Source organism: Papaver somniferum, chromosome 9, assembly GCF_003573695.1.
Source record: "Papaver somniferum cultivar HN1 chromosome 9, ASM357369v1, whole genome shotgun sequence".
Classification (NCBI taxonomy): domain Eukaryota; kingdom Viridiplantae; phylum Streptophyta; class Magnoliopsida; order Ranunculales; family Papaveraceae; genus Papaver; species Papaver somniferum.
The window spans coordinates 99,113,823-99,136,757 of NC_039366.1; the positions used below are offsets into that span (position 1 = coordinate 99,113,823).

Genomic DNA, 22,935 nt, shown 5'->3' on the forward strand with positions numbered 1-22,935 from the left:
AGAAGATGAACAGAAACTCGATAGGCTTTATTGTGTCAGAGAAGATTCAAAAGAAAGATTGGAGAAGCTTGAAGAGTATCTGATTACTTTCGCTAAACGTGAAAGGGCCGAAGCTGAACGTAAAAAACGTGCAAAGTTTGCTTTGGCTGAAGCTGAACGTAGAAAGCTTTCTTTAGCTAAACGTGAATATGACCTTGCTATGGCCAAACTTTCGGGTAAAGCAGTTCCAAAAATATCATCGTCTGCTAATACTTCTATAGCTGTTTCAACAACATCAGTTAGCGAGGAAGAGAGAGAAGTTACAGTTCCTAAAATTTCGTCTTCTACTCACGAAGTTTTGTTATCATCTGTGGATGTTAAAGATGTTTCGTCTACATCTCTTCCTGATGAAGAAAAAAAATTCAGTTAGACAAAATTTCGGTTGCTTCTCAAGAGATTAATGATAAACAAATTACAAGAGCGCAATTTGCAGATTTTGTGGAATGTTTTAGGCAGTTCAATGAGGTTCCGTTTGAACCAGTTCTTCTAGTTTCTTCTCGACCAAATGGAGATAATCATGTTACTATGCAAGAAGAGAAACTGGTTAACGAAGAGGAGGAATCACTTAATGATAACGATGTTTCGTTGACTCAAGAGGATTTTTCTTCAACTGTAAATAATGTTGTTATTGTTGTTGGCATGGACTGTGTTGAATCAACATCTCAGAAGGATGATGCAAATCAGGTTTCGCTATCAAATCAAGAGGATTCGTCACCATCTAAAGGTGTTAGGGCTGTTCCCGCTACATCGTTAGTTGAAGAGATTTCACATGCTTCGTTGGATGATTTGTCGGAGAATGGTAAGTCTTCGGATTTTAGCTTGATAGCTTCTGATTTTGATATGACTGTTTTATCTAGGGATGAACATAATCAAGTTTTTGATCAAGTGGATTTCGGAATGGTATTGCATGCAAACCCAAATAAGGTTCAACCGATGGAATTAACCCAGCAGAATTCTTTTGTGTTATCTGATATGTCTATCCATGTGAATGAACAACTATCTCTGATTTTTATTGAAGATTTTATTGGTAGACAAGTTTTAGCTGAAAGGTTATTGTCGGATTTGAAAAACCTCATGTGCATTGTACATTCCGGTGATAAAATTTGAATTGATGAGACATTTGTAGAATGGTCTACACCAAAAGGTATATGATGGAGTTTTCCTGAAGACTTTTCTACCACAATGACGGCATCCCAGTATAATGTTCAAAGAAGTACACTTAGCATTAGATCTAATGTTGGTGATACTAATGGATTCGAAGTGATCACAGCTGTGAATTCCTCTAAACCTACACTGACTATGTTTAGAAGCACTGCCTACTTACTAGCTGTTGACAAACCATGTATTTCGTTTGTCCCGGTATTAAAGACAGTTTTATTTAACTGGAGATGCATACAAGAAGCTCCAAACAAGTACTCTCTACAGAGGGTCAACGAAGGTGCTCTAGAAAAGGCACTCGTACGAAAGGACAAAGAAACATTTACGGCTGGCACTAATGAAGCATATCCATCCATCGAAGACCGTAAAGAGAAATCACAGCCTTGTGGTTTTCCATTATTGAAGTCCGGTGGTAATCAAACAGATCTTTATAATTTCAACTATTACGAGAGAGGAAAGGTAATGTTTGTCGTTAATACGGATAGTTTGGACTGTTTGAAAACGAAGGGAAATATGGCAGGAGTGCTCTCCGATAATTGGGAGAACTTTTGTATACCTTTTTGCCAGTCTTGTTTCGCTGTGGTTAAATTTACACGGGCATATTAAAATATGTGCAATGAGGATTGCATGTATACTATGCTATTCTTACTTCAACGTAGCTACCCAACAGCTTGGTTTTGGTATGCTGATAAAGAACTTTTTGCACAAGCCGAGCGTCTTGTTATTTATTCTAAATAACACCATTCGATATTTTGTGTTGCTAGACTTCATGATACTTTTCATGCCACCAAGAGGCAGCCTGAGGTTTCATCATACAATGGTAGTATCAAATCAGTTTTAGCGATGACGTGCAAATTGTTAGGGATGCGTGAACTACTGATCTTTCTCATGTCCAAGGTTGGTAATCAAGATGTTAGTATCAACTTACGTAATGTCAATGGATGGAAACAGTTGATTGATGCTAATGGTAATAATATTAGTATGTCCGTTGAACATTTCCTATGGTCGAGTAAGTACACACAGACTCGGTATGTTGATCAAGAGAGTGTGAATTCTCGAACTGGTGGTAGCATGCAGAAATACTTCCCTATATTTTTCAAGTTCTTCAAATTCTTTTCGTCAATCTTTGTGATCGCAGCGAAATTTCTACTCTTCTTCGTGATTAGAATATGGTACCTGATGGAGAACATGCATTCAGTACTCTCTTCTACATTTTGGGCAGGCAATAACAAAAATATTTGTAGAATTTTTCTTGCTTGGATTAAGAAGTTTGATGAGCTCGAGATAGGGAACAACATAAGTTCTTATACAATTTTTGCTAGTAACTGTAGGGACGTCTGCGAGGTGACATTCATAAGCTCAACTGCCACTGAAAGATTAATATTAGGATTGTCAGCAAACCGCGATTTTCAGAAAGCTACATGGGAGCCTGGAGGGAAATTTCCTTTTATTATGTTTGATAATGGTGTCATCGATGAAGAGCTAGCTGTTTATACTTCCCATCTAGACCCCTCTGGAAAATTTCAGAAGGTATTCCATGAAGAACAAAAGCTTAAGGAAATTGTCATCTCATCTTCACAAGGGTTGGTGATTTTTGAGAACTCTATACGAAAAGTTCATTGCTCTTTTTGTTGTACATCGATAACAAGAACAAGCATAATTTGGATCAACTGCGCTCGAGTAAGCGTCGCCATGGACGAGGAATTCTTTAGTGTTGGTACGGGTCTCGACAATCACGTGAACGTCGACCAAGTATCATCGATTGAATCCACTCCAGCTGAGATGACAACATTTGATTTGTCAACATACGGAAATCACATTCTTCTTTTTGATTTTGTTTCTTTGGGTGACGTGGATAATTATAATGAAAGAGGAAAAGTGGCATCACAGGCAATTAAACAACCTGTAGTAGTCGAACAAGAGTATGTAGGAGAAAGAATTTCTCAAGTGGATGTTACAATTAGATTTTCTCTTCACATAGTTGGAGTTGGACCCCAAACGTCGCCAAAGGCAAGAGAAGAAGTGATGATTAATGTAACAAAGGAATGCTTTGAAATATTCAAGATATTGGAGCTCTTTTCTCATTCGTTAATAGTTCACAAAAGGGACGAGGAGAATATTTTACAGTGTTGTGCATACTATCTGCTTAATCATATAGGAGTCATTTCTTTTATCAGGGATAAGTTCAGTGAACTTGATGCGAAAGACGAGAAAGTGTTTCTAGAATTTTTGAGCCCGGGTAATGGGTATAAAATTTTACATCTAGCAGCAACCATTGAAGACACTAAACTTGTTAAGGAGCTGGTCGAGAACATCTCCAAGATGGTGCAAACACGTTGGTCCATTAATGATTGGCAAACTGTGCCATGCATACTTGTTATAACAAGTAATTTAATTGGAAAAAAGGATGTAGTGGAGTATCCTACTCTACTGATATTTTTGATAGAAGAATTTCAAAATTCAGTCTCTATTAAGTTGATGTTTTTGTCACCACCAACTACTGCATTATTTGCTGGGAAACTATTAGATTACACAATTGAAGCAAGGCGTTACATCGAGTTTAGAAGACTTGGTTGGAGAATGCTATTCCAATTTTTGGACCAGTGGAGCATCTTGACAATGAAATTTGCTTTCAAAAGTGTAACTCGAAACTTGGGAGATACACATGACGTACTAGTGGTAGTTGCTGCTTGCATGGTTTTCATTACCAACACTAGTAACATGACTTTTATCTTTGATCATGGGAAATTTAAGCACAACTCTTCTCATACTTTGGGACACATTTCTTGGATGTTTCCGTTTATGATCTCTAGAGCTACGAGTTTTGTGTTTGATTGTGGTAAACCGGTAAACGTCACATCTACATTTTCCATGGAGGAAAAGAACTCGTATTATTTGAAGACAACTCGAAGTTTAGAGCAACATATGGAGAGAATGAAGTTCTTTTTACTAGCTAACTCGAGGGCGAGTTTCTTTCAAGAAGGGGGGACTGATGTAGGACATCTACCTATTTTCATTGGATCAATTGTTATAGTTGATCCCTTCGTCTGTATCAACAATAATTGTTGATCCCTTCAGTTTGTATCAACAATCATTGTTGATCTCTTGCGTCTATTTTAGCTTACTTGCTTTGCAAGTCCTTTACTTTCCTAGTTTAGGTAGAATTCCTTTTTCTTTTCTTTTTAGTCGGTCATGCTAGCTTATATAAAGGCTAAGCCTTCTTGTTTAGAGAACACATCTTATTATCAATTTTATTATCAAGTTTGTTTATCAATCTTTTACCTTAGAATCTTGATCCTAGAATCAGTTTTCTGTTAAGTTTCTGACGAAACTTAAACCTATCCCTGTTACTCCTGTTCTGTGCTACACTACTATCCTAGTCCGAGACTTAGTTATAGTAGACTAGAAATCAAGACTTATAGTTTTGATTACTAGACAAACATGCTTGAGATAGAAACGTATGCGAGTTCGACCGAGCAATGCTCTAACAATCTCAACTCTACATTTCAATCGTTGAAACATTCTTCTTTAATGTTATAACAATCATTATTCACGACTATTGTCATCAAAGCTATTTTCAAGATTGACACGTCTTCATGACTTGCGTCACGGGCAAAGATGAAAATGGTTAAAGCAAAAGCTTACCAACACGTATTTCGAGAAAAAGATAGGCGGGTAAACTCGGCTCGAAATAGCAAATGTGTACGTATGAAAACTATCATACTTATACGACTTTGTCTCAAGAGTAGGAGATAGAATAGACTTTTGAGTGACAGAAAAGTTCAAGTCTCCACATACCTTTTTGTCGGATGAAGTTCCACTTATCACTACACCAAAACCAGGATTTTGTAACAATGCAACCTGTCACAGTTTATCTTTCAGTCACAGATACACCTGTGATAAGTCCTGCAACAATTATAACTGTTATTAAATTATGTATTCCTGATAATAATTAGGAATATTAAATTTTTTTATTAGTCACAATAATATTTGTTGACAATTTTACAGACAATCACAATTATAATTCAAAGTGATGATTCCACCCAAATATTTCACCACATCTAAAACAGCCCCAAAATTATGACACTTTGAATTTTACTTGTCACTAACTTTCCCACATTTGTACAAACTAACAATTATATTTCATTTCTATAAATCAAAATACATTTTTCTTTTTCTTTTTAATTTTCTTAAAATTAGAAAACAAGATCAACACCAAGTCAACAAGTCATGACGTTATAGAAATTTGACTTTGACATATTTGCTTCTTCCGAAGACAGTGAAAATTACCAGACTACCCTTATCGGAATAAGTGCAATAAAAATTCCGAAGATTGTGAATATGACCAGACTACCCTTATCGGAAATAAGTAAAGTAAATATTACATACTGTTAAAATGACCATATTACCCTTAATGGAAAAAAGTGCAACAAAATATTATGCAGACTGTGAAAATGACCAGACTACCCTTATCAGAAATAGGTGAAGTAAATATTACAGACTGTGAAAATGACCATATTACCCTTAATGGAAATTAGTGCAATAAATATTATGGAAACTGTGAAAATGACCAGACTACCCCTATCGGAAATAAGTAAATTAAATATTACAGACTGTGAAAATAACCATACAACCCTTATAAGAAATAAGTAAAGAAAATATTACATACTGTGAAAATGACCATTTTACCCTTACTGGAAATAAGTGCAATAAATATTATGGAGACTGTGAAAATGACCAGACTACCCTTATCGGAAAAAAGTAAAGGAAATATTACACATTTTGAAAACGACCATATTACCCTTACTGTGACAATGACCATATTACCCTTACTAGAAATAAGTGCAATAAATATCATGGAGACTATGAAAATAACTATTACCCTTACTAGAAATAAATGCAATAAATTTCATGGAGACTACGAAAATGACCAAACTACCCTTATCAGAAATAAGTAAAGCAAATATTACATACTATTAAAATGACTATTTTATCCTTACTGGAAATAAGTGTAATAAATATTTTGGAGACTATGAAAATGACCAGACTACCTTTATCAGAAATAAGTAAAGTAAATATTACAGACTGTGAAAATGACCATATTACCCTACTGGAAATAAATGCAACAAATATCATGGAGACTTTGAAAATGACCAAACTACCCTTATCAAAAATAAGTAAAATAAATATTACATACTGAAAGTGATCATATTACCCTTACTGGAAATAAGTGCAATAAATATCATGGAGACTATGAAAATTACCAAACTACCCTTATCAAAAATAAGTAAAGTAAATATTACAGACTATGAAAATGACCACTTTACCCTTATTGGAAACATATGCAATAAATATTATGGAGACTGTGAAAATGACCAGTTATTGGAAATAAGTACAGTAAATATTACAGACTGTGAAAATGAGCATATTACCCTTACTGGAAATTACTGCAATAAATATTATTGAGAGTGTCAAAAAGACCAGACTACCTTTATTAGAAATAAGTAAAGTTAATATTTCAGACTGTGAAAATGACCATATTACCCTTACTAGAAATTAATGCAATAAACATCATGGAGATTATAAAATGACCAAACTGCCCTTATCAAAAATAAGTCAAGTATAGTCTGTGAAAATGACCATTTTACCCTTACTGGAAGTAAGGTTAATAAATGTAATGGAGACTGTGAAAATGACCAAACTACCCTTATCGGAAATAAGTAAAGTAAATATTACAAACTATGAAAATGACCATACTACCCTTACTGGAAATTAGTGAAATAAATATTATGGAGACTGTGATAATGACCAGATTATCCTTATCGGAAATAAGTAAAGTAAATATTACAAACTGTGAAAATGACCATATTACCCTTAATGGAAATTAGTGCAATATTGTGAAAATGACCAGACTATCCTTATCGGAAATAAGTAAAGTAAATATTACAAACTGTGAAAATGACCATATTACCCTTAATGGAAATTAGTGCAATATTGTGAAAATGACCAGACTACCCTTATTAAAAATAAGTAAAGTTAATATTTCAGACTGTAAATGACCATATTACCCTTACTGAAATTATTGCAACAAATATCACGGATACTACAAAAATGACTGAACTGCCCTTATCAAAAATAACTAAAGTAAATATTATAGTCTGTGAAAATGACAATTTTACCTTAGTGGAAATAAGTGCAATAAATGTTATGGAGACTGTGAAAATGACCAGACTACCCTTATCGGAAACAAGTACAGTAAATATTACAAACTGCGAAAATGACCATATTACCCTTAATGGAAATTAGTGCAATAAATATTATGGAGACTGTGAAAATGACTAGACTATCCTTATCGTAAATAAGTAAAGTAAATATTATATATTGTGAAAATGACCATATTACCCTTATTGGAAATAAGTGCAGTAAATATTATGGAGATTGTGAAAATGACCATTTTACCCTTACGGCCGCACGGGTAAAATGGTCATTTTCCGGTCAGGGTATAATGGTCATTTTCATATTCTATAATATTTAATTAACTTATTTTCGATAAGGATAGTCTGGTCATTTTCTTTGTCACCGTGATATTTATTGCACTAATTTCTAGTAAGGGTAATTTGGTCATTTTCACTGTCAATGATATTTACTTTACTTATTTCCAATAAGTGTAGTCTGGTCATTTTCACAGTCTCCATAACATTTATTGAACTTATTTCCCCTAAGGGTAAAATGGTGATTTTCACAGACTGTAATATTTACTTTACTCATATCCGAAAAGGGTGGTCTGGTCATTTTCTCAATCTCCATAATATTTATTACACTTATTTCCAGTAAGGGTAGTATGGTCATTTTCACTGTCTATAATATTCACTTTACTTATTTCCGATAAGGATAGTCTGGTCATTTTGAGAGTCTCCATTATATTTATTGCACTTATTTCTGATAAGGGCCAAATAGTCATTTTCCACAGTCTGTAATATTTACTTTACTTATTTTTAATAAGGGTAGTCTGGTCATTTTCACAGTATTGCACTAATTTCCAGTAAGGGTAATATGGTCATTTTCACAGTTTGTGATATTTACTTTACTTATTTCCGATAAGGATAATCTGGTCATTATCACAGTCTCCATAATATTTATTTCACTAATATCCAGTAAGGGTAGTATGGTCATTTTCACAATCTGTAATATTTACTTTACTTATTTCCGATAAGGGTAGTATGGTCATTTTAACTGTCTCCATGATATTTATTGCACTAATTCCTAGTGAGGGTAATACGTTCATTTTTACTGTTTGTGTGATATTTATTGCACTATTTCTAGTAAGGGTAATATGGTCATTTTCATTATCTGTAATATTTATTTCACTTATTTCCGATAAGGGTAATATGGTCATTTTCACTATCTTCATGATATTTATTGCACTAATTTCTAGTATGGGTAATATGGTCATTTTCACTATTTGTACTATTTACTTTACTTATTTCCGATAAGGGTAATATGGTCATTTTCTTAATATGTAATATTTACTTTACTTATTTCCGATAAGGGTAATCTGGTCATTTTAACTCTAGTAATCTTTGAACTTGTGATGTTCAATTCTGATGTTACAGGTTACTAGAGTTTGAAACTCAGGTCTAACTCTAGTAATGGATGTTCATCCGAATCATAAAACTCAGTTCTAACTCTGGTAATCTTTGAACTCGGGATGTTCAAATCTGATAAATTTCATCTTCAGTTCACCCGAATGAGAAACTCAGGTCCAACTCTAGTAATCTTTGAACCTGTGATGTTCGAATCTGATATTTCGTCTTCAGTTCATCCGAACGAGAAACTCAGGTCTAACTCTAGCAATCTTTGAACCTGTGATGTTTGAATCTGATATATTTCGTCTTCAGTTCATCCGATCGAGAAACTCAGGTCTAATTCTAGCAATCTTTGAACCTGTGATGTTCGAATATGATATATTTCGTCTTCCGTTCATCCGATCGAGAAACTCAGGTTTAACTCTAACAATCTTTAAACCTGTGATGTTCGAATAATATATATCTCGTCTTCAGTTCATCCGAACGAGAAACTCAGGTCAAACTCTAGTAATCTTTGAACCCGTGATGTTCAATTCTGATATATTTCGTCTTCAGTTCATCCGAACGAGAAATTGAACTCTAACTTTAGTAATCTTCGAACATGGTATGTTCAAATATGATATATTTCGTCTTCAGTTCATCCGAATGAGAAACTCAGATAAAATTGAAATTATCCCAAAATATTAGATAAGATAAACAATTATACTTAAACGGTCTGGTCCGGTTTAAAGGTTTGACGATAACTATACATAGCCCGAGTGAAAACCATTCCATTTTCAACCGGTCATTCCCTCACTCAAACATAAACATCTTTTAGTCTATGCTTCTCGCTCACCATCAACTTGTCCATCTCTGCATTGATCCAATGATAAACACAACAGAAACTGAAAAGATCATATGGATCGATGACCTGTCAAAAGTTCTACACTAATTCAGCACATGCACATCGCACACGTTCACCATGCACTAGAAACTAACCCTAATCCATTCCTTCATTTCATATCAATCTTCTCTTCATTTCCTTTCTCCCTCTTCTCTCCTTTCTCTTTCCTCCTCAGCGGCGGAACTCTTTTTTACAATCTTCTTCTTCTTCATTCACTGAATCACTGTCCAATTGATTAACAATAAGATTCAAGAATCCACTGATGATAACAAAGAAGAAAATCTTAGATCATTTTCTTAATCTACAGTAAATCACGACGACAAAGATGAGAAAACAAATCGGAAGGTAAATACTTTAATCCCCGTCTCTCTGTTGATTTTTTCTCTTCTGATTTTTGAATTGAAGATCCAATTGTTTTGATTGCAGTGTTGCTGATGCGGTATTCTTTGCTGAAGATGGTTACTCAATTGTTGGTTTTAAGGTTACAGATTAGGGGGTTTGTTTTGTTGGATTTAGGGTTACAGATTAGGGGTTTGTTTTGTTAGATTTAGGGTTACAGATTAATGGTTTCTCTATGGTGAAAACGGGGACTACTTTGGTTTGTATGATTTTGTAGGTGATGCCCAAGTTCTTGAAAGGTTTGGAAGCTCGGGATCAAGGTTACTTGTTCTCAAGAGACTGAATCACATTATTGAAAGGTTAAATCTGATTTTTATTTTTTTTGGTTTTGGATGTGTAGGTGACAGGACATACACTATTGAATATCTGATGCTTTGTGCTTTGTTGTGATAGCCTAGTAGTATGACAGAAGAAAGTTGCTCAAGAAGCCACTATAACCTCAGCTGCAGGAGAAAGTATTATTGAGCTTAAGGTCAAGACCTTGGGTTCACAGATCTGTAAACTCCGTGTTGAAAAAAAATGTAAATCTCTCTCACAATCATCGAATTGGGGGTTTGTTCTGCTATTTTAAGTTACGGGTTGAGATTAGTATGTTGATTTACGGTTCCTCAATGATTCTTGAGTTGCATTTTATTTTGTTTAATTCTTGATTTTGGTAAAGTTTTGATAGTCCTTTTTTGGGTTTGAAGTCTCATTTATTTATGGAAGTGATAGGTTTACTGTGATAGCATGGGGTGGGGTTTTGATTTCGGTTCAGATTTGAACTTGGTTAGCTTAGTGGAAGTAATGTTTTTGTTAGCTTTTTACCTTTATTTCTCTATTTGCACAAGCAAAATTGTTGCTTTTCTTCTCTATGTATTTGTACTTTTATTTACTACTTACTTGGTCAAAGCATTTGATCTTATTCTCTCTGTAACTTGTGTTACTAGGAGAGAAAAACTTTGCATATGTTCACAGGTCAATACTCAGTTGAATAGCTCTCTGAATCTAACTGGTTTTTTCTTGGCGTCTCATTCTAATCCTTGTTCAGAAATGCATTGGCTACTTGAAATTCTATAGATTTAACTGTAGGTAACCTAAGTGTGCTGGTTTACTATGACCAGCACTAGAATTAACCCTCAAATGTGCCAAGATCTTTTTTTTATGCGAATGCAAAATCATGTGTAGATTCATTCCACTTATGTAAGGAAAATATATCTTAACTAAGATTGACTGGATTTCTTATGTTTGCGAGAACTCTTAAATTGTGCAGAGTTTTTTTTTTATAATTCTGAAGATATTATATATACTAGCTTTGTTTCTCTTTTGACGTATGGTGTCAGATTTCTCAGGTGTTGATGAGCTAAAAAATATACAGAGAAAGAACTGATAGACGCCAGGTGTAAACTTGTCCTTTGTTGATGAGCTAAAAAGCATTTCTGGTATGTTACTTGTCATTTGTTCCAAAGCTTGTCTTTTGAACATTTCTCTTGGATTTGACATTGTAGGCAATTGTAGATTTGAGCTTTAATAGTGATTCTTTTCTAGTGGCTTTATGTCGGGTGTAAACTTGAAACGAGTGTGTTGTTGCGGCTTAGGAAATTAATATTTAAACAAATCAGTTCTTGGTAAAGCAACATAACTGCAGTGCAAGGTTTAGAAGCAACAGAACTGCAGCATGTACTCTGTGCAGGTGGTGCTCTTTATCCCTCTCTTTTCAAGTATATTGTTATGGGTTTCTTACATTAGTTAGATGCCAATGTTGTAGGTCTAGCGCATTACCATATACCTGTTACATTATTGTGAATAGAGAGAATACAACAACAGCCTGTTAGTAGACAAATATAGCGATTGTGGCACCACAGAGGGAAGTTCCTCAATATAAGAAAGTCAGATTACTAATTTGTAGATATATAATTCTTTTCTTGAGATGTATACCTTGCGAAATGTATCTGTTGGCATGAGGCTTAGACACAAGAGTATGAATGTAAAATATCTTTTTTCCATAAAAGGTGTTTTACAATCTTTTATAAGTCGTTTAACTCTGTTTCACATATCTTTGTCATACACATAAATTGATGTTCTGTTATGGTTTTGAGAGAATCTATTTTGTACAAGGATGATGACTATTTTACATGCACTACCATCTGATCTGTCTTTCTTTATTTCTGAATTATTGAATCTGAATTCATTGAAGCTGGGCTGATGTCACAGGTTAGTGTCCAAGCATCGAAAATGCAAATGTGTAATACCAAAGGTAAGCCTTATTATACTCTTATATTTATCTTTGATCACTTGGATTTGAAAGTTTGATTGTATTTTTATCTCTGCCTCCTTACCAGGTAGAAGGTTACGCAGTTGGTGGAGTACAAGTATTGGTATTGTAGATGGTTATTGAATTAACAGTAGCTGCTGCAATGTCATTTTTATCCAGACAGGCCCATATGTACTTACTTTCCATAATCGTCTCTGATGTAAGAAACATAAAATGTGAGCATCATGAGTTAGAGCTTTTCTTATTGTCTTTCTTAACTAAGTTGGTCTCACCAATTATGTTGCAACAAATGATGGCTTAACTAACTGCTTCTGTAATTTGAATAGGTGTGGATGAAACATGACATGATGCTGCATTATAGATGTTACTAAGTAAGTATGTTTTCTTTCACTTCGGATTTGTGTGCTTACACGGTGACCAGAAATGCCCGAGTGGTTTAGTGCAATTGGTAGTTTACTCAAAGGTGCTAATAACACTCTTGTAATGGCATGCTGTGGTTTAGCGCAATGAATCAGATGTTGCGAGTGTTTTTAAGAGAGTATGTAAGAGGAGAAGAGCATTAACATGAGTCTGCAGTTAACCATCATTCTTGCTTCTGATCTATAGTTCTCTTTCGCTCAAGTAATTCTCCATTCTGAATATGTTCATATGGTTTACATAGTGATACTTGGTATAGTTTAGTAATGGTAGCGCAGTTGATGGGTAATGGCTCTAGTGAATGATGCTATCAATGTCTTATTAACCCTGGCGTATGTTAGAATAATCATGGTGTTTGCTTGATCTGCAGTTGTCCTTATTGAAGTTGGGCTTGTTTCTGTTTGGTTGCAGCTCACGAGTGTTTTCTTGATCCTACACATGGCAAAGGATCAGAAGATAGATGATGGTGGTCTTTGGAGCAGTTGCAGTATAAAATGTATGTGTGGAATATGTATGAAGAGGTTGGAGAACTTTATCCATGTTTTGAAGTTATGGTGAGGTTAGGGATTGTAGATGTGATATGTATGAATTGCGGATTGAAAGAGAATAGATTGCAGTTGTGTTTCAGGTTTAATTGTACTGCATGTTTGTAAACTAGAAAATCCAGGTGCATGATGGTAGAATCTGTGTAGCTTGCGGTTTATTTGTAGTTCAGGCCTGTAAACTGAGAGTGCAGGTCCATCATCGTGACCTGTTTCGCAGGCCTGTAAACTGGAAGCCCGGATCCATGAAAATCTGGGCTACCCATTTTTTTTTAATTGTGACTTAAAGAATTGTCACGGGTTTAGCTGTAACAAGAAATGTAATTAAAAAAAAACGTGTCAACCTCTTAAACACAACACGCGTCAACAAATATTGTTGCAAATCAATAGCAACACTTATAGGTGTTACTGTATATGTAACAAAACGTGCCACGTGTCATTCAAAGAATTGTTGTAAATAGAGAGTAACAGTTAAAACCGTTAAGATATACGTGTCGCAATCATAAAATTAGGTCAATCGTGGCTATTAATTATTGTAATGCTTTTTATATGTGACTGTATCTGGATATTGTCACAGATAAAACCGTTACAAAACACCATCACAATTATTAATAACGGCCTATTTAGTACAGTTATAACCGTTACAAATTCAATCAGTAACAGGTATAGCCTGTGACAAAATCCTGGAAACGGTGTAGCGTATTCCTCGAGTAGTTCTTCGTCTTCGTAAGATGATCGCCATGGAGTCTGGAGCTCAACTACACTTAACTATCCTAGACCGAGACTTAGTCATAAGTAAACCAGAAATCAAGACATATAGTTTTGATCACTAATATTGACAAACATGCTTGATATAGCAACGCATGCGAGTTCGACCGAGCAGTGCTTTAATGGTCCGAAGATCTTATCCAATTCTTTAGTCCGATCCATGGTACCTGGGATCCGGATTCCAGACCCGAGAAATAAATTCTTTTATGAATCATAATTGAACTGGGATTTTCATTTCTTCTCGGCGTTTAATAGCTGACCTGATATGGGAAGTTGAAGTCTATATAAGGACTATCGTCATCCCCCTGGATAAATCAAAAGTCATAGAATTGGTTAAGGATTTTGGTTGACTGATCATGGCGATTGAGGTTAATTCCAAAAAAATTGCTGCATACTCAATCGGTAACGAAAGTGTTGAAATCACCGGCGGAATGAAGAAGAAGAAGAAGAATGAACCAAGGATTCCATACCTTCCTCATGAGCTAATTGCAGAGCATATTATCCCAAGACTTTCAGTTCGAGATCTGTTGCACTACACCTGTGTCTCTAAGATTTGGTATAACTCTATCCTTAAAGACGATAAATTTCCTTCTTCTCACTTTATTCACTCACACAAAAATCACAACTTTATCTTCAATTTACTCAATGTATTAGATGAACCAATTGATAAGCTGCATCATCGATTCAACCATTACTTTTTCTGTTTATTTAGTAAGAATCAAAGTATTGATTTTAGAGTGTCTTCTCTTTTTCTCAGAAATATAGGGGTAATAGCTGGTAATTGTAACGGTTTGCTATGTAATTTCCCAATGGCTGTTGAGCATCTTGGTGCATTTGGGGTTTATAACCCTTGCAGGAAACAACTACTAAGCGTATACCCTCCCAAGTTTAACCACTACTGTATCTATATTTGTTATGGTTTCGGGTTTGATTCCTTGACAAATGAATACAAGATTGTATATATCTGTCACTCGCTAGATGAAGACGATAAAAAGGAATTCAAATGTATGGTTTTCACATTAGGTACTAAATTATGGAGAAAGGTTAATCTTAGTACATTCATTCCACCAAGGTCTGCTATAAGAGCGTCGAGTACTAGTTGTAAAGCAGCCACCTTCTGTGCCGCTACTGGAGATCTTTGTTGGAGATTACTAACTAGTACCACCGAACCTCCTGTTACTAATGGTTATGAGACAGAGATGTTGTTGACGTTCAACCTCCACCATGAGAAATTACAATTCATTCGACCCCCACATGAATGTGCTTCATCAGCATCAACAATGGCTACTGTTGAGCATAAGGAGAACCGATTATATGAACGGCTTATGGAGTTCAAAGGATTACCTTGTGTTCCATGGTTGGAAAAAGTTATTGTTAACAGTGATAATATTGGTTGTAATCATCAGCATCTTCATTATCATTATAGTCAAAGCAATAGCAGTAGCTGTTGTTGCTGTGCGAAGCTTCACTTATATGTATTAAAAGACAAGGTCAAGCAAGTTTGGGAAGAGGAAACTTTAGATATTCGTATTCCTTCCTCTGCGTCTTCGGTACTTTCATTACCACCTAGTCCACCTCCTTGTTGTTGTTGTTTTGACAGTACTACTGCACCTCCTACTCGTATAATGAGTTTCTCTGGTCAGATTTTTCTTTACTGGTTCGACGGGGAATGCCTTCAATTTTACAATTTACAGTCAAAACATCTCAAGGTGGTGAAGTTATCATGCTATGATCGAAAGCAGCGTAACATTTTGCATTCTAAGATGAAAGGGTGGCTCCCTGATATTGGTCATGACAATGACTACAAGTCAGATGATAATATTTATTGTTCACAGATGGATTATCAGTTGCATGGGCTAGTGGAGAACTTCCTTTCCCTCGAAACCTTTCTACCTGAAGGAGAAACTATTAGGTGTGAGGATAAATTAGGTGAAAATCCTTCATTTGAAGGTGGAAAATCACCTGTAGCATTCTTGTCCGCGGTGAAAAAATCAGCAGTCCAACATTTTTTCTTGTATTAGCATAATTATTTTTACTACTGTGACCCTTTTTTTCAATACAACTTGCTTTTATTTATCACCTGTATTGTGCTTGTTGAGCATGTGTGATGCAGATATATCTCAAAGAGGTCTGAACCTATGTTCTCAAACAGGTTTGAACCTAATTCTGTGTTCTTTTACTGTCAGTGTAATGTATCAGTTGCACCATTCTATTTATCGTTGATCTGATCCTCTATCAATTTGCTATGTTATCACTGAAATGAAGCTTACTCATATTTGGCGTAAATAGCATTTTGAATTGTGCCACTTCAGTGCTAATTTCTTAGTGAAAAATTGTTCTGAATCATGTAGGGATTGTCTAGATACAAGGTAAACTCTGAAATCGAAGGGAGATAGGCAGTTCTGATAATATTTTAAAAAATCATGACATCTTTTGGCAAATTTGTGATCAAATATAAGGAAAAAAAAATAGGAGAAAGTTCTATTTAATGGGCCGATCTAAAAACCATAGGCCCACTGAAATAGGACTGAACGAGATTATCTACTCAAAAGCTATCCTCCGTGAAAGTACTCGTCGAACAACGAAAATATTGCAATTTCTGTTATTGAACACCTGTTTTATCATGATTACCGCCATTAAGGGTTTTGACTTCCAGTACTAGGTACCATTCTTGATACAGTGGGAGTTTGAGTTATAATAGGAGTTTGCTTATAATATAAGTTTAGGTTGTTTTTGTTTTAAGAATTGTACCACGAATCTGAAATCGGTGTTACTGGCATTTAAGGCTGTCGTCACATATAGGTTTTTCTACCTGAGAAAAGTGTGTCTATTGTATTCTACTGGATTTCTCCTCTTGCATGGCGACTATAAAATTTGAGTTTCCTGAATTTCAGGAAGCAGGTTTCTCCTGGTCAATGTCCAGTTCAAAACTGAGCTTCCTCAATCTCAGAAAGTAGTTTGGAGGATTGAAAATTTCTCAAAGCTGAAAAACCAACAACAACTTTATTCTGATACTTTCTCCTTCAATGGTCGTAAGTGGTATGTATATAAAATCCTTTCAATGGTTTTACTTTTGATTAATATAAAATTGATCAGAATATTTCAAGCCGCCTTTTTATAGTAATGATGATGTTATTATTTTTACTTCGTGAATAGGGGAATGGTGATTAATCCCAAAGATAACCCAAGATCTCAGACTCACTTGACAGTCTACCTTCGCCCAGTCGATCGTACTAAATCAGTTTTTGCCGATTATACGCTGTCTATTATTGATCAAAAGGATGACTCAAGAACAGTGAAAAGAGGTTCGTTAATTTAACTCTCATCTTCCACTGTATTATCGGTTTTCGTATATGAATCATTAAGTTTGTTCCATGCATGGTTATAAAAAACTTCTGCATGCGTGTGTTACTGATGATGCTGTTGTTGTTTTGATTTCAGAAGTAGTAGGACATGAAATTAAGGGCTTCTGTTGCGGATCGTTCGTTCATCTTAGTGAACTTCACAGTCCAGCTAATGGGTATCTCTTAAATGATACTTGTATCGTTGAACTTAAGATCTCTAAACAGAAATCTATAGTGGAGGATTACCTTTATTACCTTGACAACCTTAGTCCTGTGGATTCTATGTTCTTTTTGGCTCTTAGTTGCTTCCTGGTCTCTTATCTTACATGTGTTTCTTTAGTGTCTATTGGGTCTTATAAGCTCCCATTCTATATAGACATGATATTGGTTGCTAGTCTTACTGGTACACTTGTTTCTGGTACTCTTAAGTTTCTGCTTCCTAAAGACTATGTTACTAGAGATTCAAGCAAAGGAGTTGGAGAGAAAAAGATTTCGGTACCTTTGCCTGCCAAGGGCATCGAACTTGTATCGAATACAGATCAAGTCAAGGTTTCAAAGGCAGCACTCAAGAAAAACATGAAACAGAAAGCGAAAATCATAAAGCTGTCGAAGAGAAAACCCAAGGGAAGGAGCAAGTCAAGGTTTCAGAGACAGAGCTTGCGAGTAACCGAGTAGCCTCCCCAGAAGTAGGATTGGCGAAGCATCCAGGTGCTGGTCAAATCTTTGAAGGTGGGATGCACAACGAGTACAATCTGGATCAAGTACTCCTTGATGGAGATATTTATGAAGAAATTGGGGGTTTTCATGTTCCAAAACCTTATGCATCTTTATACAAACAGATATGGTTGAAATATGGGCATATTGCTTCCAGCAATGTCCTGACAGCTTCATCATATAGGATCCAGGTTACGGTAGTCGAGCATATAATGTACTCCCTTGTGGATTTAATGGATTCGCTCAAGGAAATGAGCTGCTGTCGATTACTTAAGTTATCTTCTAAAATGACTGGTTTCTGGGAAAGTGAGATAATGACGGCAGAGAATCTTCAATTTAACATTGGGTGGCTTCAGAATTACATCGACAATGTGAAACAGGGTTTTGATGCGATGCAGAAATTGAAGACCATACTGCAGGAGGAAGTTCAGCCTATAAAAGCTGCAACAGAATGTGAAAATCATAAATTTGTCGAAGAGAAAACCCAAGGGAAGGAGGAAGCCAAGGTTTCAGAGACAGAGCCTGAGAGTAACCTAGTAGCCTCCCCAGAAGTTGGATTGCTGAAGCATCTAGGTGCTGGTCAAATCTTTGAAGGTGGGATGCACAACGAGTACAACATGGATCAAGTCCTTGATGGAGATATTTATGAAGAAATTGGGTGTTTTCATGTTCGAAAGCCTTATGCATCTTTATATAAACAGATATGGTTGAAATATGGGCATATTGCTTCCAGCCATGTCCTGACAGCATCATCCGAATTGTCCTATGTGATCCAAGTTGCGGCAGTCCACAATATAATGCATTCCCTTATGGATATGAGCCGCTGTCGATTCGTTGAGGTATCGTCTGAAATGATAGTTTTGTGGGAAGGTGATATAAAGACGGCTAATAATCTTCAATTTAACATTGAGTGGCTTCGGAAACACTTTGACACTGTAAAACAGGGTTTTGATGAGATGCAGAAATTGAAGACCACGCTGCACGAGGAAGTTCAGCCTATAGAAGCTGCCAAGGCGCAGGTAACTGTAGCAGAAGATGAGCTGAAAAAGGTGCAGGCACAGTTAGCTATGGCCAAGAATGAGTTAAAAGAGAAGATATCTGCCTTACCTAGTAGAGTTAGCCCCATGACACTCTCAGAGTCGGAGTTTGAAATGTACTTGGAGAAAGGTGATACTCTTCTGTTTGATGGAGTGTTTTAGACTGGGGAACTTTTAGAATGGTTAGGTTTTCTATGAAACATTTTTCATCCCACTAATTACTGTTTTACATGGATATTCTATGAAGCATTTTTCATCCCACTAATTACTGTTTTACATGGATATTATTATGTGAATTATATTATTAAGTGCAAGTATGTTAAAATCAGTTTGGTCATGTCTTGGTTCTGCTATAAGTTGTTTTCTGAAATCTATATTATAAAAAGAAGTGGTGTGTGTAGTCTTACAAATCCGACTATCGATTTCGTCATCCCACGGCGTGGATCGATTCGTTATATGTTCTATATAGACGTCCGTCGGATTGTTGAGTTTCCTGATTTGATTATGCTTCCATAATAAGATGTCTTGACCATTATATATCGGGAAAAAAATACCTCGTTAACTATGTTTCTTAATAAAAATATGGGAGAGGGATATATTCAAATTTCCTTATCTGACTACGTTTTGAGAGATACTTACGTTTCATCTACAAGGGAAAACAAAAAACAAAAAAGGAAACCATTTTCAAAAAAAATGTAGACAACCGTAGGACATTAGCACAATATCACAGTATCTATATATGTACTAGGTATCAAGTTAAACTAACTAAGTTATGGTAAGGTAAAGTGAGGAATTGGAGAAAGTTGTTGGGCAGGAAGCTTCACCCGGGTGCAATCTGGTGCTTCATTCTCTTCCTTTCGCAGTAAATTAAGACAAAGCAAAAAGAAAATGTTACCAAATAGACACGAACTCAAAAACACGAATAACACCCCATCAAATCATCTCTTGCAAATTAAATACCCAATAACATAATTTAATTTGCAATTTAAAGAGAGCACGAGGAGCAAGCATAAACCTTGCCCAAAAACATAAAAAATGAACAGCCTAAAAGTTCGACTCGGTCAATCAGACCTTTGAGGATGCAAATGTACAAATTGCTGAATGGAGACAAAGTTGTACAACAAAATGGACAAACAAACTCGGTGTATTTACTAATATTCTATGTACAATTTTAGAACCATGTATAGAGATATTAGATTCACGCATATTACAAATTAGCCTTGGGACAGATCCAAACATTGACTTTGGTCATTCTACCGTTTGGACCGTTAGTTCGCAAAATGTACATCCGTCCGTTGTATATATGACATGGATTTTATTATTTTGGACGTTCGGGATTGATGCCACGATATAAGAATATATGACTTTGAAGTAATAATAAGGTTGTTATAAAAAGAAGTGATGTCTGTCTTGGGTAATAGACGGCCCTTGATTTCGGCAATCCGACGGCTGAGAAAGATAGTTGGCGAGATTTCTATCCATCCGTCCGTTTTAGACATATAATTTTGAGAGATATTTACGTCCGTCGATTCGTGAGATGATCTTCTTTTAATATTTTGTTTTAGACGGCAGGGATTATGCCCCGGCCCGGTGCAAAACGAGACTCAACATTTCCTTATGTGACTCGAATCAACATTTCCTAATGCGTGCCGGTTTCCTTGAAAATTTTCATGCACTAACTATAAATATCCTTTCTGATTTTACCAAAAAAAAACAAATATTAATTTGAAGACTCTATAGATTTTACCTAATCACGGGTAATTTTAATGCGGATATCATATTTGCCTTTAAATTTTCTAATCCACGGCCGAGGCCGCAGGCCCCGGCCCCATCCTGCTACTATGGCCCGCCTAATTGAACACGCTATTGTGACCCGACTAACTAACATGGTATAATATGACACGACCAACTAAATATCAGGACCGTTGTGGTATTGACCGGACTAACTAAATATACTCCCGACTATTATAGATGGACTAAAATATCGGAAGACACTGGCCGACCGACCAAACAATAAACAAAACTCTAAAAGGTTGAGCCTCGGCCGTAGGCCGGGGTGATACCTAGTGTATATTATAAAAAGAAGTGGTGTTTGTGTAGACTGACAAATCCGACCATCGATTTCGTCATCCAACGACGAGAATCATGAATTGGACGAGAGATATTTTTGTGCGTCGGATCCCCTTGGTTTCCTGATATTATCGGGTCCCTTAAATATTTTGGTTTCCTAGTTTGTCGCGGCCCGTTAATAATTTCCCGATATACATAGACATTCCGCCTATACCACTTATATATTCTCCACCCCCAACCTTAATTATTCTCCACTTATATATTCAGAAAAGAGGAGAACTTCTCACTCGAACTTGCTGTCAAGAGTTGCTAGACCTGCTTGTTAAAAGAACATCTGCTTATCAACTCAATAACTTCATTCCTCATGCCGGTATTGGTGCGTGTGGAGGACTACACGTAAATCATAATTAATATTAGTAAAGGAGATTCAATAAGCTAAGGTTCACGAAAAACTTAGATTGATACTGCCCGTTACGGCTGACTTAGCTCAGTTATATTTTTCTTATAAGATATGTATTAGGATTCTATTTATAGAGTGGTTTCTAAATTAACTACGTTTAGAACGTAGGAAACACGGAAAGAAAAAATAAAAGAAAAAAAGGAAAAATATATAAATTTTAGGAAGTTAGGAATATAGGAAACCAATAAATCAAATTTTAATTCTGAAATTACATTTGACTCGATTTTCTAATCCACGGCGGGGCCGTAGGTCCCGGCTGCTATGACTCGACTGATTAAACACGACACGATCATTACATGTTGACTAAATTATAATACATGGACTATATTTGAATCTAGATTTTTTAATCCACGGACGGACCGTAGGCCTCGGCTGTTATGACCCGACTGATTAAACACGACACGACTTTACATGCTGACTAAATTTTATGTGAGGATTGACCGGCCGACCGAACAATAAACAAAAACTTGAAAAAGATTGAGTCCCGGAGCGTTTCCGTAATTTAAAACGAGCAGTTTTGAGCAACAAAAACTGCTGGAGGTCAACATCATATTTTCAGAAGATTATCAATTAATAGTGGCAGTTTTAGTTGAGTGTCGATAAAACAATGTCAATCCATATTTATGCTTATGCTTCAAGAAAAAAATAAAAAAAATAAAAAGGTACAATATTTATACTTAATTTTGTTTTGTCAAGATTCAGATAGAACTTTCTTTGAGAAAGGTTAAAATTTTATTGCAAACCCGATGTTACAGTAGTACAGCAGTAACGGTGAACTGAGTTCAAAACTCGCCAGCACCGATTGCAAAAAGAAAAAGCCGCACAACAAAGAAAAGAAAAAAGAAAAGAAAAATACCACAAGAGAGTCTTTCTATGGTGCAGGCCATGTGATGAGAGATTTTTCAAATAAAGCCTCATTTTGTGCGTCTATAGTTTTTGAAGTAAATTATGCTGAAGAAGCTGGAGCCAAAGCTATTTGGGCAGTCTTGAAGAAAGCTATGGAGCAAAAGCTTACTCACATCATCACCGAAAGTGGTGCTAAGGATCTCATCGACCAATTTTGTACTGGCATGTTTTATGGACACTCTACAACAGATGCTAACTTTAAGGGTATTCAGTAGTTTTCTTCCAGTTTGGTTGCTTGTTTATTTACGTTTCAACCTCGTGTTTGTAATTCTATTGCTCATGAGCTTGCTCAATGGGCTAAAACTCACAAATACTTTATGTACTGGTCTGTTGCTCCAATTAGTCTCCCACCAATTGT

The 22,935-nt window shown here is 35.7% G+C and overlaps 1 protein-coding gene and 1 long non-coding RNA gene across 12 annotated transcripts; both read left to right on the forward strand.

Moving 5' to 3' along the window:
- The first annotated feature begins 9,776 nt into the window (after positions 1-9,776).
- On the forward strand, positions 9,777-13,554 carry LOC113313503. Of its 9 annotated transcripts, none has more exons than XR_003341912.1 (9): positions 9,777-10,011; positions 10,093-10,364; positions 10,459-10,586; positions 11,388-11,486; positions 11,593-11,737; positions 12,259-12,301; positions 12,387-12,534; positions 12,646-12,690; positions 13,148-13,554. It is a non-coding gene; the product is annotated as an uncharacterized LOC113313503 (long non-coding RNA). The 9 variants fall into 9 exon arrangements; XR_003341914.1 differs by having other exon boundaries at positions 11,643-11,737; XR_003341913.1 differs by having other exon boundaries at positions 11,397-11,486; positions 12,242-12,301.
- Positions 13,555-14,297: 743 nt separating this feature from the next.
- LOC113313564 lies at positions 14,298-19,447 on the forward strand. 3 transcript variants are annotated; one of them, XM_026562356.1, is made up of 4 exons: positions 14,298-16,198; positions 16,941-17,085; positions 17,203-17,351; positions 17,488-18,104. In XM_026562356.1, the coding sequence occupies exons 1-4, from the start codon at positions 16,147-16,149 to the stop codon at positions 18,063-18,065; spliced, it is 924 nt and encodes a 307-aa protein (XP_026418141.1). In that variant the 5' UTR covers positions 14,298-16,146; the 3' UTR covers positions 18,066-18,104. The 3 variants fall into 2 exon arrangements, 2 of the variants coding, with proteins under 2 accessions (XP_026418140.1, XP_026418141.1); XM_026562355.1 differs by having other exon boundaries at positions 17,488-19,447.
- The last annotated feature ends 3,488 nt before the right edge of the window (positions 19,448-22,935 follow it).